Here is a 16188-nt window from a genome sequence, read left to right as displayed (position 1 = left end):
ACCCAAGTCTTTAGAGCCATCTCACCAACCCAGATACATTGATTTCTTTAAAAATAGAGTTTTAGGGGCTGCTGAAGTTGGCTCAGAGGTTAAGAGCACTGACTGATCTTCTAGAGGTTTTGAGTTCAATTCCCAGCAAGCACATGTTGGCTAACAACCATCTGTAAGGAGATCTGGTGCACTTTTCTAGCCTGCAGACATATATGGAAAAGTACTATTTATCACTATTGTTATAAATAATAAATAAATCCTTTTAAAAAATAGATTTTTTTAAAATTTAGTGTGAATGGGTGGTTTTGCCTGTTTACCACATCGTTCCTGGTACCCACAGAGGCCAGAAGATGACATCAGATCCCCTGGAACTGGAGTTACAAATGATTGTGAACCATGTGGGTGCTAGGAATTGAACCTGACAACTTGAGTTTGATATCTGGACCCACTTAGTAGAAGTAAAGAACTGATTCTCACAGGTTGTTCTTGGACCACCCACTGTGGCGTGCATGTGTACATGCTTGCATACACAGAGAGAGACACAGGTGGATACACAGTCTGACATAAATAAAATGTAATAACCCCCCCCCCCCAATTTGTGATTAGCAGAAACAACTCATAAAACTGGATTCATGATATAAGTTGTAGATTAGACTGAGTGTTGGTGGCTCTTTTTATGGAATGTTTATCTGTGTATATCCACAGCTCAGCCAGCAGGAGTTCCTGAGATCTTAAAGAAAAGTTTGCATAGCTGTTCAGTGAAAGGAGAGGAAGAAGTGTTTTTAATTGGGAAGAACTTTCTGAAAGGAACTAAAGTTATTTTCCAGGAAAATGTTTCTGGTAAGTAGGGCATATAACTGTTCCATGTTTCCCTTGTTATAAGAATACAGTTAAAGCTGCAGAGTGGAAAAGTTCAAAATCTTTTAAATCACTGTTTTTGTTTCCATCAGATGAACACTCTTGGAAATCAGAAGCTGAGATAGACATGGAATTGTTCCATCAGGTACAATTTAAACGTTTGAAGTAATTTTGTTGTTTGTTCTGAGCAGTTTCACTTTGTTTGGGCAGCTTCATCAATTATGCATTTTATTTATTCTGTCACATAATCAGGTGACCCCCACTTTGCCATGAGCAGCAGGAACAATCTAGAGCACTATTGGCAGGAACAAGTGGGGTCCTTGCAATTCCAAGCTTGTAATAGATACCATGGAAGACTTGTCAGTTCATTTCATTGTCCTGAAGGAAAAGGGAACTGTGATCTAAAGTCTGCTCTTTCTGAGGGCACTGCACCCCTTGTTCTAATTTAATTCTACGTATCTAGTTTTACTAGGTAATTGAAGCCTATGACTCAATAGAATACTTTCTTGTGCTGTGAACACGTATCAGTTTGTTATTGTTATTGTTACCTATTTAGACAGGGTCTCACTACCTACACGCTTTGAATTTTGACATATTGGTTAGATTACTATAATCCCCCTTTATTTTAGTGCTCTCTTCTTTTCCCTCACCCTCTCCTTTACCCTCATTCTCTTCCCCTTTATTGTCTTCTCTCTCACTTGTTTCAATTTTCCTCTCCTCATCCATCCATTTTTTATTCTTCCTTCTCTCCTGAGAAATGGGATGTTACCCACCCCACCCCCTGTTTTTTTCTTTTCGTGAAATGCTCACGTAGTCTAGGCTGGTTGTGAATTCGCTACATAGCCAAGGATGACCTTGAACTTCTGCCTCTGCTTCCCAGGTGCTGGGATCATAAACATGTATTATTATACCTGGCTTCTCCAGTACCAGGGATTGAACCTAGGGCTTCATGCATGCTACACAAGCACTAACAATTGAGCCATGTCCATCCTTGGCCTAATAATTAAATTTACATTAAAAAATATGTATGATGTATATGTATGGGCACACATGGCATGTAATATGTGCATAATAAGTCAGGACAGATTTATGGACTTGGCTCTGTCTTTCCGCCATATGATCTAGGTATCAAATCGGGTTTGTGTGGTAGATTTGGAATGCTAGAGGTCTTTAGAGGGCTGTGATTTTGTTGTTGTTTTACTATCGTATAGGGTGTGTTGGAGTGTGTGTACATGTGGCAGTCAGAGAACAACTATGTGGTGTCAGTTCTCTCCTTCCACCTTTCTTTGGGTTTCAGGATCAAACTAGGTCATTAGGCTTTTTCACAAGCATTTTTACCTGGTGAGCCATCTTCCCAGCCCAGTCTTGGACTTTCTGCCAATGAACTTATAAACTAAATCATAAGCATGATAAGTCATTGTTTCTGTGGTTTTGTTCATTTTTAATTTTTTAAAAATATTTATTTATTTATTATGTATACAATATTCTGTCTGTGTATATGTCTGCAGGCCAGAATAGGGCACCAGACCTCATTATAGATGGTTGTGAGCCACCATGTGGTTGCGGGAATTGAACTCAGGACCTTTGGAAGAGCAGGCAATGCTCTTAACCACTGAGCCATCTCTCCAGCCCCTCATTTTTAATTTTTAAAATTTATTATTTTTTTCAGAGAGAGAAGAGTTAAGTGCCTTTCTGGGAAACATTTTCTTAGAGTAGAGTAAGATCTGGTATCCTAGAGAACAGACCTAGAGCTTGCATTAAATGGAAAATAAAGCTGAAGTATTCGAAAGGAAAAGGTGTTGAAATGACAGAACCTTGAAACTGGGCGTGGTGGTGTACACACCTATAAACCCAGGTTGAGGGGGGAGTAGTAAGACTCACAGGCCAGCCAGGCAATATGTTTTAGATGACATCTGAGTGCGTTTTGTGTTTGTGCATCCTGACAGATTGTGAGGCAGAGCACCACAAATCTTTGTGCAGCTTCTACTTTCTTTTGTTTGAGAGAGACAAAAACCAGTACTTAGAAGTGATTAAAAAGTGCTGTTCTGCTGGGCAACGGTGATGCATGCCTTTGGGCAGAGGCAGGCAGATCTTTGAGTTCAAGGCCAGCCTGGTCTACAGAGTGAGTTCCAGGACAGGCTCCAAAGCTACAGGGAAACCCTATCTTGAAAAACAAAACAAAAAACCCAAATCAAAACAACACTAAAAGGAAAGAAAGAAAGAGAAAAAGTTATGTTGGGAAAATAAATATAATTAGGTTTGGGGAAGAATAAATACTTCAAAAAATGGACGGGAAAGGGAAGGCTTCTGAGGAGGTGGTGTTTGTGTATAAGACCTGGATATGGGTAAGGAACTTGGCCATCTGAGAGAGATGAAAATACTATAGTTGGAGAGAACAAGTCTGAGATAAAGCTGGGAGTCTGAATGTGTAGAGAGGAGCAGCTGGCAGACCTGCTTTTCGTCCCACCTGCTCCCGCACAGCTAGCTTAGCCCCGGAAATAATAACACACAAACTGTATTCTTTTAAACACTGCTTGGCCCACTAGTTCTAGCCTCTTATTGGCGAATTCTCACATCTTGATCAACCCATTTCTAATAATCTGTGTAGCACCACGAAGTGGTGGCTTACTGGGAAGATTCTAGCCTGCATCCATCTTGGAGAGGAGAGCTATAGCGTCTGCCTCACTGCCTTCTTCCTCCCAGCATTCTGTTCTGTCTTTCCCACCTACCTATGTTCTGACCTATCAGGCCAAGCAGTTTCCTTTATTAACCAATGAACGTAACACGTAGACAGAAGGCCCACCTACATCATGAATGGAGCAGGAAGACCTAGAGATTGAGGCGGGTTTGAGCTTTGTAGCAAGACCTGACTCTAAAAATCTAGTGCATTTTTTTATAACAAATTTTTAAAAGCTATGCAGATAATGTATTTATTTTTCTCTTTTAACATTGCCTTTTTTTTTTCTGATTCTTACACTTTTCTTTAATTAGAACCATCTTATTGTGAAGGTTCCCCCGTATCATGACCAACATATAACTATGCCTGTATCAGTGGGAATATATGTTGTGACCAATGCTGGAAGATCTCATGATGTTCAGCCATTTACATACACTCCAGACCCAGGTATGTCAAAATGAAAAACTCTGAACTAAAATGAATAATTAATTTCTAATCCTTTTGAAAAAGTTTGAAGTCCAGACAACCAAAAATAACCCTGTAAATATGAATTTCTACTAATTTGACTTGGAGATGGATATTTTCTCAAAACACAGCTACAAGATACTACTGTTGTTCTTAGAATCCTTCCCTCCTGTTCTCAATAATAGAAGAGCTGACAGTGCTTGAAGGCAAGTGCTCCAGAGTCCGCACAGCTCACTTCCTAGTGAAGACCACTGTTCATTGAGTGCCTGTAAATGCAGAGGTGAAACTCCCAGCTGGAAATTGCTAATGCTCTAGTTTGACTGGCTTATTACCCCTCCTTCCCCTCACATTGGGTTTGGTTCCAGGGCCTTAATATGCTAATTACATGCTTGACCACCAAACTATTCCTCTGGGCCCTAGTGTGCATTCTAAAAAGGAGAAACTTGAAGTGATAAGTAATAACATAAAACTAGACTTATGATAAATGTTTTGGTAGTTTGGTTGGTTGGTTTGGTTTGGTTTTTTGAGACAGGATTTCTCTGTGTAACAGCTCTGGCTATTCCAGAACTCTATATGTAGACCAGGATGGCTGCCTGCCTTCTGAATGCTGGGATTAAAGGCCATTTGCCACCACTCCCTGGCAATGTTTTAAATATAATTTTAAGCACTTCATAGTTTAGAAATCAGGGTGGCATGTGCTTTTAATCCCAGCAGGCAGATCTCTGTGAGTTACAGGATAGCCAGAACTGTTGCACATAGAAACTGAGAACCAGGGGGCAAAAAGGAAAACAGAATTGGAGTCCAAAAGTAACTGGGGTTAAATGCTACACCACTACTGCCTTGCTTTAAAAACATTCTTATTAGGCTTGAGAATTCAATCTGTAGTGTAAAGTGCTTGCCGTGCAAGTGTGAAAACCTGAACTTGATTCCCTGAACACATTTTCTAAAACCAGTTGTAAGTACCAGAGCTAGTGAGTGTGAGATAGGAGAATCCCTGAGACTTGCTCGCCAGCCAGGCCTAATCAGTGAGCTCCAGGCCAATGAGAGACCCTGTGATGTGGCACACTAAAGAGTAAGAATATGTGCTTTGCCAGGATCAATAAATTGAAATAAATATGTGACTTTTATTTTCACAGCAGCAGCTGGGGCTTTGAATGTCAGTGTGAAAAAGGAGACGTCTAGTCCAGCAAGGCCTTGCTCTTTTGAAGAAGCCATGAAAGGTACCAAGTTGATATTTCTTAGATACTAATTTGGCCATCCTAAGTGTTCACTAGTAAACCTTTGTGCATTGTCCGCTCTGATGTGTTCTGATACTTAGCAAGGTGTTTTCCAAATTATAAAATAAATATTTGTCTGACTTTACTGATGCAGAGACTTGTTTTTTAATTTGCTATTTTCCTTTATTTAGCATATTGATATACTTTAAAAACAAAACTGTAATAGACCAAATATGATGGTGTGTACTTGGAATCCTAACACTTGGGAGGCAGGGGAATCATGAGTTCAAGACTGTAGGCTACACAGCAAGGCCTTCTGTCAAAATAACAAATATGTTACAATAGAGGAATTTTGTTTTAAAATTCTTTTTGTTTTTTTCAAGATAGGGTTTCTCTGTAGCTTTGGAGCCTGTCCTGGAACTAGCTCTTGTAGACCAGGTTGGCCTTGAACTCACCTGTGTCTACCTCCTGAGTGCTGGGATTAAAGGTGTGTGCCACCACCGCCTGGCTGTTTTTAAATTCTTAAGTGTAAAAAAGAAAATCCTTAAAGGGGGACTGAAGACATGGCTCAGCAATCAAGAGCACTGCATTGGCTGCTCTCCCAGAAGACCCGGGTTTGATTCCTAGCACCCCCGTGGCAGCTCACGCTGTTTAAACCCCTGTTCCAGGGTAGTGGATTCCCTTACATACATGTAGGCAAATGTACATAAAATAAAAAAATACAATGAAAACAAAACAAAAACTTTAAGGGCCTTCAAGATGACTTAGTGGATAAAAACATTTGCCAGTAGTCTGATGACCTGGGTTAAATCCCCAAACACACATGGTGGAAGAAAAGAACCAACTCTGACATTTTGTCCTCTTAACCTTCCCATAGTATGTATACTACACATACACATAGATTAATAAATACATAAATAGAAAAAAACAAAGTCCAAACCCCTTAAAAGTAATAAACACACACAAAAAATAAAACAGAAGACTGCTGGTAGTGGCACACAAGTTTGATCCTCAGTACCCGTGAGGCAGAGTCAGGTGGATCTCTGAGTTCAAGGCCAACCTGGTCTACAGAGCAAGTTTCAGGACAGCCAGGAATACACAAAGAAACCCTTTCTCAACGCCCCCTCACCCCAAAAATGTAAAGTAGAAATTATGGAGCTTTTTTTATGAAAGGAGTGTACTTGTTACTAAGACCAAAAAGAATGACATGAACTATAGATATATGAAAAGTTGCCCTGGGATCTAACCATTCTTCCTTCTGACATGTTTATAATTTCCTTACCAATTAGAATGTTTGTTTTCGAAACTATGACAGTCCTGGCTGTCCTGGAACTGGCTTTGTAAACCAGGCTGGCTGCAAACTCAGAGATCTGCCTGCCTTTGCCTCCCCAGGGCCACCACTGCCCTGTTCTACCTTTTTTTTTTTTGTTTGTTTGTTTTTTCGAGACAGGGTTTCTCTGTAGCTTTGGAGTCTGTCCTGGAACTAGCTCTTGTAGACCAGGCTGGCCTCGAACTCACAGAGATCTGCCTACCTCTGCCTCCCGAGTGCTGGAATTAAAGGCATGTGCCACCACCACCTGGCTGTTCTACCTTTTTAAAACAACAACAAAAATGGGTGTGATTCCTACAGTGCCAGTACTGGGCCTGTCTAGCCTGCATAGTAAAACTGTCTCAGAAAGCCCTATACAAAGGAAACCATAAATATAAAGTGATTTAAGTCTGTTACAGTGTAGTAGGCAGATTCTGCTCCACAGTTTATAGTATGTTGTGATGATGCTTTTATGCCTTTACCTACGAAGGTACAGATTACATAACGACACCATTTTGTAACCCCCCCCTCCATTTTCCTGCCCTTAAATTCATGTGGATTAAATTATATAAAGGGGTATAATGAGCTTGGTTACAATGAAACTTCTCAGTAATAAAACTGAGAATTCCGATGAAGAATAGTTCCTTACTTGCTATTGTAATTGTGACCATGAACCTTTTCCAGAGTAGATTAGTAAAAAACTATGAGGTTGGGAATACACTGGGAATTTTATCAGACTCAACTAAAGACAGCCACAAGCCTGACTGTGTAACTAGTGTTCATTGAACATTTACTTGAAGTTGATGCCAAGCTCTTCATAAGAAAATGAAGCCAGAACTCAGAAATTAAGTGACTTGTATAAGGTCACTCAGCTTGATTGAAAATTTGTTTCAGCTTCATTCTATAGATCTTTGTCAGGCAGTGGTGGCATATGCCCTTAATGCCAGCCTACCACCCAGAGGCTGAGGCCAGCCTGGTCGACATAGTGAGTTCCAGGACAGCCAGGACTACACAGAGAAACTCTTATCTCAAACAAAACCAAAAAACAAAGGGAGAAAGAAGTATTAATTAATTAATCAATTCACATTCATTAAATGAATACTGTAATTACTAAAGAATATCAAGTATGTTTGTAATCTGTCCTGTTTGTTTTGCGACAGGATTTCACTCTGTTAACCAGGCTGGCCTGGACCTCCTGGCAATCTCCTGACTCAGCCTCCAGCATGTTGGGATTATAGGCATGAGCCATGGTGCCTGACTATAGTCTACTCTCAAACCTGTGTTCCTAGAAAATCAGATCCCATAGATAGATCACAACCCAGTCCTGCATGAAATTTCACGTAAAAGAGCATGTATTGAATTTTAAAAAGCAATGGTTTTTATTGTGTTTTAGTGATAAAATATTTAGTCATTTGAGCAAAATTTTACTAGTTCCCCCCTCCAAATAAACTGAATATGAAACAGGCATTCTTTTTCATAATTCAGATCTTATTTTGATAAATACCTTATCAATTAAAAGTAGGATAAAATGGTGTGTGTGTGGGGGGGGGACTGGAGAAATGGCTCAGTGGTTAAGAGCACTGACTGATCTTCCAGAGGACCTGGATTCAATTCAAAGCACATGGCAGCTCATAACTGTCTATAATTCCACTTACTAGGCGACCCAATTCCATGGCAAAACGCCAGTGCACATAAAATAAATATATTTTAAAAAGTAAGGTAAAATAATTTTGTGAAGATGTAAACTAAATTGAGTTCTAAACTGTCTTGTAGGTTTAGACTTTAAATTTGTCATCATAAGCAAAATTAGCAAATAGCTTATATTTTATGATTCCTCAAGCTTTATTGCTGAGCCAGAATGCTGTGTGGAAATTTAATCAGCAATACTTTCATGATAAAGACTATATGGCATGAATGACACTTAAATTTCTGTAGCAGCGATAATCCTTGAAGGATCGTTCTTAAAAATAGCTATGATTTGTAATAACATTTAGATCTTGATCCCCCAAAATAATACTGTGGCTACATATTGAAACCTCTCTAAGCAGGCTCGCACTCTCTCTCTGTCTCTCTCTCTCTCTCTGACTCTGTCTCTCTCTGTCTCTCTGTCTCTCTCTCTGACTCTGTGTCTCTCTCTCTCTGTCTGTGTCTCTCTCTCTGTCTGTGTCTCTCTCTCTGTTTGTGTCTCTCTCTCTTGCTCTTTCATTTCCTAGCAAAATCCAAGGTGGTCTTGAAATAATTTTTTAAAGACATTTGTCATATTATGAACCAAGAAAAATCACAACTGGAAAGAGAAAAGATAACTGATGTGAATATTAAAGTGTTGAACTATGTAACAAAAAGTTCGACCATGAGATTAATGCAACAAGTAAGTTTGAATTTTCTAGTGAAAGTCAAAATAAAAACAGAAGATTTTTAGTAAAGAAAGTGGAGGTTTTTAAAAAAGAACCAAATCGAAATTATAGAACTTAAAACTGAACTGATTTTTGTTTTTGTTGTTGATGTTGCTAGTTATGTTTCATTGAAACTAGGGAAATTATGTCTTCCACTTATAGTGAAGTCAAACAAAAAAATCAGTAATAAAGTGAGATAGGAGGATCTCTGTGAGGTTGAGGTCACTCTGGTCTACATAGTAAATTCCAGAACCACATAGGCCCTCTCCCCAAAAGTAAATAAACAAAAATAAAAGAAAGTAATCAGTAATAAAAAGAATAGGAAAGTCTTCACATTTTCCTATTTCCGACTGCGGATGTGGCTCAGTTGGTAAAGTGCTTGCCTGATGGACGGACGAGGTCCTGGGTTGGCTTTCCACACTGCGTAAACCAGGTGTTGGTGGTATCCACCTGCAGTCCCAGTGCTTGGAAAGCGAAGGCAGTGGTATTTGTTCAGGTCTTGGGCTTTGAGTTGAAGCTACCCTGAGAAACATGAGAGTGTCTCAAACAGTGCAGGGGCTGGAGAGATGGCTCAGTGGTTAAGAGCATTTGTTCTTGCAAAGGACCCTGGTTTCATGGTGGCTCACAGCTGTCTGTGTGTAACTCCTGTTTCAGGGATTCTGACCTTCAGCAGTGCCTAGTACACATACTTGCAAACAGGCAGAACACTCATACACACAACGTAAAAATAAATATTTTTTAAAAGAGCAAGAATATGAAAAGGAAATTAAAAAATAAATGAATAAAAATTAAAATAATAACATTTGAAAGTTTCTGAGATGCTAGGCATAGTGACATGTGATGTTACGCTTGCACCCTGGAGGCTGAGAAGGGAAAATGAAATGTTTGAGACCAGCATGAGCTGCATATTAATAAAAACTGTCTTAATAATCTGTATTTCTGCTGCACTCGTGGTAGCTCACACCTTTAATCTCTTTAATGCACTCAGGAGGCAGAGTCAGGCAGATCTCTGTGACTTGAGGCCAACCTGAACTACAGAGAGAGTTTGCTGGGACAGCTAGGGTTACACAGAGAAACCCTGTCTTGAAAAACAATAAACAAGGGGCTGGAGAGATGGCTCAGAGGTTAAGAGCATTGCCTGCTCTTCCAAAGGTCCTGAGTTCAATTCCCAGCAACCACATGGTGGCTCATAACCACCTGTAATGGGATCTGGTGCCCTCTTCTGGCCTGCAGGCATACACACAGACAGAATGTTGTATACATAATAAATAAATATTAAAAAAAAGAAAAACAATAAACAAGACAAAAAAATAAAAAAGACCTATTTCTTTTCCAGAGTCTCAAACTTCTGGATCAGGCTTTAGCTGTGTGATCAATTCAGACTGTGATAAACAATAACAGTAGGCTTCATAAAGTACCAGTGGCAAATTCAAGTAAGGTTAAAAAGAAGAAAAAAGAATTGAAGTCATGGGGACTAGTCAATGGGACTAGAGTAGAAAAGTAATAGTCACCACTCCTAGCTGTAAATCAGTAGCTTTTGGAAGTGGAGGTTGATAGAGGTAAAAAATAGTGAGAAATGTATTTAATGCATCACCTTGAATTGTTCAAGTTTCTAAAACATTGAACAGAGAATAAAAATTTATGAATTACTTTATGTTTTCTTAAATTTTTACTGTGAGATACTTCAATAATCTTAGCCTTTAAAAGGTTGGAATGCTTGGAGATTACCAGTCTGTGCTAAAATAAGCTAAGCACTATCCTTGTTTAGTGACACCTAGCATGTGCCTTGTGGGATACAGCCTGATATTTGAGTCAGTTTAGTTTATTATTTAGCCTACAATTGGGGGTATTTCTTTATTGGTGGGGGGCTCTCTAGGTTTCAGGTGTTTCTTGGTTTGATTACCTGGTGTGATACCGCATAAATAAGCCTGCCTTCTCAGCCCATACCAAGAATCTTCAAGCCAGGTAGGGGTGGGGATAAGTAGCAGAGTGGGCAGAGTGCTGGCCTAGGATGCATTAAGCCCTGGGCTCAATAACTGTCTTTGCCTGTATTATTAGGCATAATGACTTACACATGTAGTGCCAAGTCAAGGCAGGAGGATCAAAAGTTTGAGGTAACTCTTAGGGTACATATCTAGCTTGAAGCCAGCCTGAACTACATGAGAGCCTCTCAAAAATGGGGTAAGGGTAAATATATCATCCATTACATCCATAATAACATCAAAAAATAGACAAGTAAATAAAATAGACATTTATGCCACCAGGTATAGTGGTACACCCATACTTTGAGCTGTTGGCGGCTGAGGCAGTAAGATGATAAGTTTGCGGCCAGTCTAGACTGTATAGAGACTACTTCAAACGAAAAAATAGGTTTAAACAATGGCTTATAGTAAACAGATAGTTTTTTTTGGTTATTTTTATGATTTGCAATTTTTTTTTATGTGTGTAGCAATGAAAACATCTGGATGTAACTTAGATAAAGTGAACATTCTTCCTAATGCCCTGATCACTCCGCTCATATCAAGCAGTATGATTAAGACTGAAGATGTCACTCCAATGGAAGTAACAGCAGAGAAAAGATCTTCCCCTATTTTTCAGGTGAGTTATGTTACTAGTGCCCCATATCTTTATCTCATATATGAAAAACTGCTATATTTAGCTTTCTTGTTTCTTTGACATTTATTTTTCATTGGATATACCTATTTAATTTTGCTTTTCAGAGCATATGCTTTATGTATCAGTAAAATTGTTTGCAAAGTAACTTCCAGCACACATTTTGACAAGAGGAGGAATTAATACCTGTGAGATGAGGGGTTTTTATAAAGGTATTACAAGTTGGTTTTCGGGATAAGGAACCAAGGATGTGAGTTCAAGTTTAACCTGATTGAACAGAAAGACTCTGCCCCCAAAATTGGTTGATTTAATTAAAGCACTAATTTTAGCATTTTCAGAGGTAGGAACATTTGATTATGGCTTCTTCTCTCCTGTCTTTTCAGTTCCCCCTTTAGTTTTTTCCCCATTGCAGTGTTACCCATGATCCACAATGTGGAAGTGTTTTAAATTTGGTTACACACAAATCATAGGATTAATAGGATTAATGTTCTCTTACTATTCTTAATTTGGCTAAACATACCAATACATGATTACAGTACTGATAATCAGAAATTAATTATATCATAGAGAATCAGTCTTACACCAATTTCTGATTGGTAGTGTAGAGTAGAAAATTAGCTCTGTGCATTCTTAGAAACAGTTTTGGAGTAATAATGTGGTTATTGTATATGTACATATTATTTGTGACTTTTTATATTTTAGACTACAAAGACAGTTGGATCGACTCAGCCAACTTTAGAAACTATTTCTAACATAACAGGAAATTCATCTTTTTCATCACAATCATCTTCCCACTTACCTTCTGAAAATGAAAATCAGCAGCAGCTTCAGCCCAAGGCATATAACCCAGAGGCCCTGACAACTATCCAAACACAGGACATCTCGCAGCCTGGGACTTTTCCAGCAGTTTCTGCTTCTAGTCAGCTGCCCAGCAGTGATGCATTACTGCAGCAGGCTACACAGTTTCAGACAAGAGAAGCTCAGTCGAGAGACACATTGCAGTCAGATGGCACAGTGGTTAATTTATCACAGTTGACTGAGGCATCACAACAGCAGCAGCCGTCCCCGCTTCAAGAACAAGCACAGACATTACAGCAGCAGATCTCATCAAATATTTTCCCACCGCCAAGTGGTGTGAGCCAGCTCCAGAGTACTATTCAGCATCTGCAAGCAGGAAGTTTTGCAGGTGGCACCGCTGGTGGCAGCAGTGGAAGTGTTGACTTGGTTCAGCAGGTTCTAGAGGCACAACAACAGTTATCTTCTGTTCTGTTTTCTGCTCCAGATGGTAATGAGAATGTTCAGGAACAACTTAATGCAGACATTTTCCAAGTCAGTCAAATTCAAAGTAGTGTAAGCCCTGGAATGTTTGCCTCAACAGAGCCTGCAGTTCATACCAGACCAGATAACTTACTACCTGGTAGGGCTGACAATGTCCATCAACCAACTGAAAACACACTGTCTAATCAGCAACAGCAGCAGCAACAACAACAGCAACAGCAAGTGATGGAATCATCAGCAGCAATGGTGATGGAGATGCAGCAGAGCATTTGCCAAGCAGCTGCCCAGATTCAGTCAGAACTATTTCCTTCAGCTGCTTCAGCAAATGGAAGCCTTCAGCAGTCTCCAGTTTACCAGCAGCCTTCTCACATGATGAGTGCACTGCCTACCAGTGAGGACATGCAAATGCAGTGCGAGTTGTTCTCTTCTCCTCCTGCAGTTTCTGGAAATGAAACGTCAACAACTACCACACCACAGGTTACAACCCCTGGCTCCACTATGTTTCAGGCACCAAGTTCAGGAGATGGAGAAGAAACTGGAACACAGGCAAAACAAATTCAAAACAGTGTCTTTCAGACCATGGTTCAAATGCAACACAGTGGAGACAACCAGCCTCAAGTAAATCTCTTCTCATCTACAAAAAATATAATGAGTGTTCAGAATAGTGGTACCCAGCAACAAGGGAATAGCTTGTTCCAGCAAGGGAATGAGATGATGTCACTTCAGTCTGGGAACTTTTTGCAGCAGTCTTCTCATTCACAGGCTCAACTGTTTCATCCTCAAAATCCTATTGCTGATGCTCAGAACCTTTCCCAGGAAACTCAAGGTTCAATTTTTCACAGTCCAAATCCTATTGTCCACAGTCAGACTTCTACAGCGTCCTCTGAGCAGTTGCAGCCTCCAATGTTTCACTCTCAGAATACCATTGCTGTATTACAAGGCTCTTCAGTTCCTCAAGATCAGCAGTCACCCAACATATTTCTTTCCCAAAGTTCTATGAATAATCTTCAAACAAACACAGTAGGCCAAGAAGAACAGATTTCGTTTTTTGCAGCACAGAACTCAATTTCTCCACTTCAGTCAACATCAAACCCTGAACAGCAAGCTACTTTTCAACAGCAGCCTCCAATATCACACATCCCAACCCCTATTCTTTCCCAGGAACAGGCACAATCCACTCAGCAAGGTTTATTTCAGCCTCAGGTGGCCCTTGGCTCCCTTCCATCTAATCCAATGCCTCAAAGCCAGCAAGGAGCAATTTTCCAAACACAGCACTCAATAGTTGGCATGCAGAGCAACTCTCCATCCCAAGAACAGCAGCAACAGCAGCAGCAGCAACAGCAACAACAACAACAGCAGCAGCAGCAGCAACAGCAGCAACAGCAGCAGCAGCAGAACATTTTATTCAGTAATCAGAATGCCATGGCTACAATGGCATCTCAGAAGCAGCCACCACCAAACATGATATTTAGCCCAAGCCAAAACCCAATGACTAGTCAGGAGCAGCAGAACCAGTCAATTTTTCACCAACAAAGTAATATGGCCCCAATGAACCAAGAGCAGCAGCCCATGCAATTTCAGAATCAGCCTACAGTTTCCTCACTTCAGAACCCAGGTCCTGCACAGTCTGAGTCACCACAGACCTCCTTGTTCCATAGTTCTCCTCAGATCCAGTTGGTACAAGGGTCACCTAGTTCTCAAGAGCAGCAAGTAACACTCTTCCTCTCTCCAGCATCCATGTCTGCACTGCAAACCAGTATAAACCAACAAGACATGCAACAGTCTCCTCTTTATTCTCCTCAGAACAACATGCCTGGAATTCAAGGAGCCACTTCTTCAGCCCAGTCCCAGGCTACTTTATTTCACAACACTACAGGAGGCACAATGAACCAACTACAAAATTCTCCTGGCTCATCTCAGCAGACTTCAGGAATGTTCTTATTTGGCATTCAAAATAGTAAGAAACAAATTTATCTGTACTCAGTCGAGGTGTTCATATTATTATAAAGAAGCACAAAGCACAATGTTTTAAGAGCAGAGTAATAATTCCACCAACTGGCCGGGCGGTGGTGGCGCACGCCTTTAATCCCAGCACTCGGGAGGCAGAGGCAAGTGGATCTCTGTGAGTTCGAGGCCAGCCTGGTCTACAAGAGATAGTTCCGGGACAGGCACCAAAGCTACAGAGAAACCCTGTCTCGAAAAACCAAAATAAATAAATAAATAAATAAATAAATTCCACCAGCTGAAGACTGAGGCCTTGAACAAGTTATTTGGCCTTCATGGGCCTGAATGGCCATATTTTCAAAAGTGGTCAATTTTTGATTGGTCATGATGGTTCATGCCTCTGTAGTCCTAATCTTTTAGAGATAGAGGCAGGAAGATCAGAAATTCAAAGTCATCTGTGGCTTCGTGTAGTGTATTTGAGACTACTAGCCTAGGATACATGAGACCTTGTCTCAGAAATAGAAACCAAAAAAGGCAATAATTTTTAAGACCTCACAAAGATAGTGGGAGGGTTTAAATATAGTTGTGTATTAAAATGTATTTGCCATTTTAAGCCATTAATTTGAAAGGGAAATGAAAAATAAGGACAGATAGTATCTTAGGCAATTAATTTTTTTTAAAGAAGTAGACATCAATTTTAACTGTTATGACAGGTAATTACATAGGACTTGGATGATACCTAAGAAGTGTTTTTATTTAGATTTAGGAACTCTCTGTGTAGACCAGGCTGACCATGAATTTAGAGATTTACCTTCTGTGCTTCCCAAATGCTGAGATTAAAGGTGTGCTCCACCTCACCCATCCTAAGAATGAATGAAAGTATTTTTTCATAGATCTTGATTAATGAGATATCTCTGATTTTATTTCTCTGCAGATTGTAGTCAGCTTTTAACATCCGGACCAGGTACCTTACCGGATCAGCTGATGGCTATAAATCAGCCAGGCCAGGCACAAAATGAGGGCCAGGCTTCTGTGACAACACTTCTTTCTCAGCAAATGCCAGAGACTTCCCCACTGGCCTCGTCTGTGAGCAGCAGTCAGAGCATGGAGAAGATCGATTTGCTTGTCTCATTGCAAAGCCAAGGGAACAATTTAACTGGCTCCTTTTAATGTGTAAGTATTACATTTCGGCTTCTTATATTTAAATGAGTTAATAGCACTGCTTAGACTTTATCCTTTTAAAATAGTACATTCCCTTTGAGCACACTCTGAATGATAGCTTAGATCAGGTTGGGAATACTGGACATTCCTTTTGACTGGAAACTTTACTTTAGAATGACAGAACATCTGGCTAACACATAAAACCCTAGATTCAATCATAGTAGAGAAAGAAGAGCAAGACAGAGGGAATTCTGTAGAATAATAAATATTATAAGCTGAGAA

The 16188-nt window shown here is 40.0% G+C and overlaps 1 protein-coding gene across 9 annotated transcripts in view; it reads left to right on the top strand.

The window, feature by feature from the left end:
- Nucleotides 1–16188, top strand: part of Nfat5 (nuclear factor of activated T cells 5) — an 81704-nt gene that overhangs the window by 57736 nt on the left and 7780 nt on the right. For 6 of the 9 annotated variants that reach the window (XM_075977082.1, XM_075977080.1, XM_075977086.1 and 3 more), the window contains 7 exons: nucleotides 697–831; nucleotides 942–994; nucleotides 3841–3973; nucleotides 5128–5211; nucleotides 11360–11508; nucleotides 12226–14758; nucleotides 15680–15918. In XM_075977082.1, coding sequence (XP_075833197.1) covers nucleotides 697–831; nucleotides 942–994; nucleotides 3841–3973; nucleotides 5128–5211; nucleotides 11360–11508; nucleotides 12226–14758; nucleotides 15680–15915 — 3323 coding nt within the window. In that variant the 3' untranslated portion in view covers nucleotides 15916–15918. The remainder of the gene's footprint in view (nucleotides 1–696; nucleotides 832–941; nucleotides 995–3840; nucleotides 3974–5127; nucleotides 5212–11359; nucleotides 11509–12225; nucleotides 14759–15679; nucleotides 15919–16188) is intronic. The other 3 variants (XM_075977083.1, XM_075977081.1, XM_075977088.1) reach the window with 1 other exon arrangement.

The sequence above is a fragment of the Microtus pennsylvanicus genome, chromosome 6 (assembly GCF_037038515.1).
Source record: "Microtus pennsylvanicus isolate mMicPen1 chromosome 6, mMicPen1.hap1, whole genome shotgun sequence".
Classification (NCBI taxonomy): domain Eukaryota; kingdom Metazoa; phylum Chordata; class Mammalia; order Rodentia; family Cricetidae; genus Microtus; species Microtus pennsylvanicus.
Note: the sequence above shows the minus strand (reverse complement) of the source record. Positions and strands in the feature narration are given on the sequence as shown.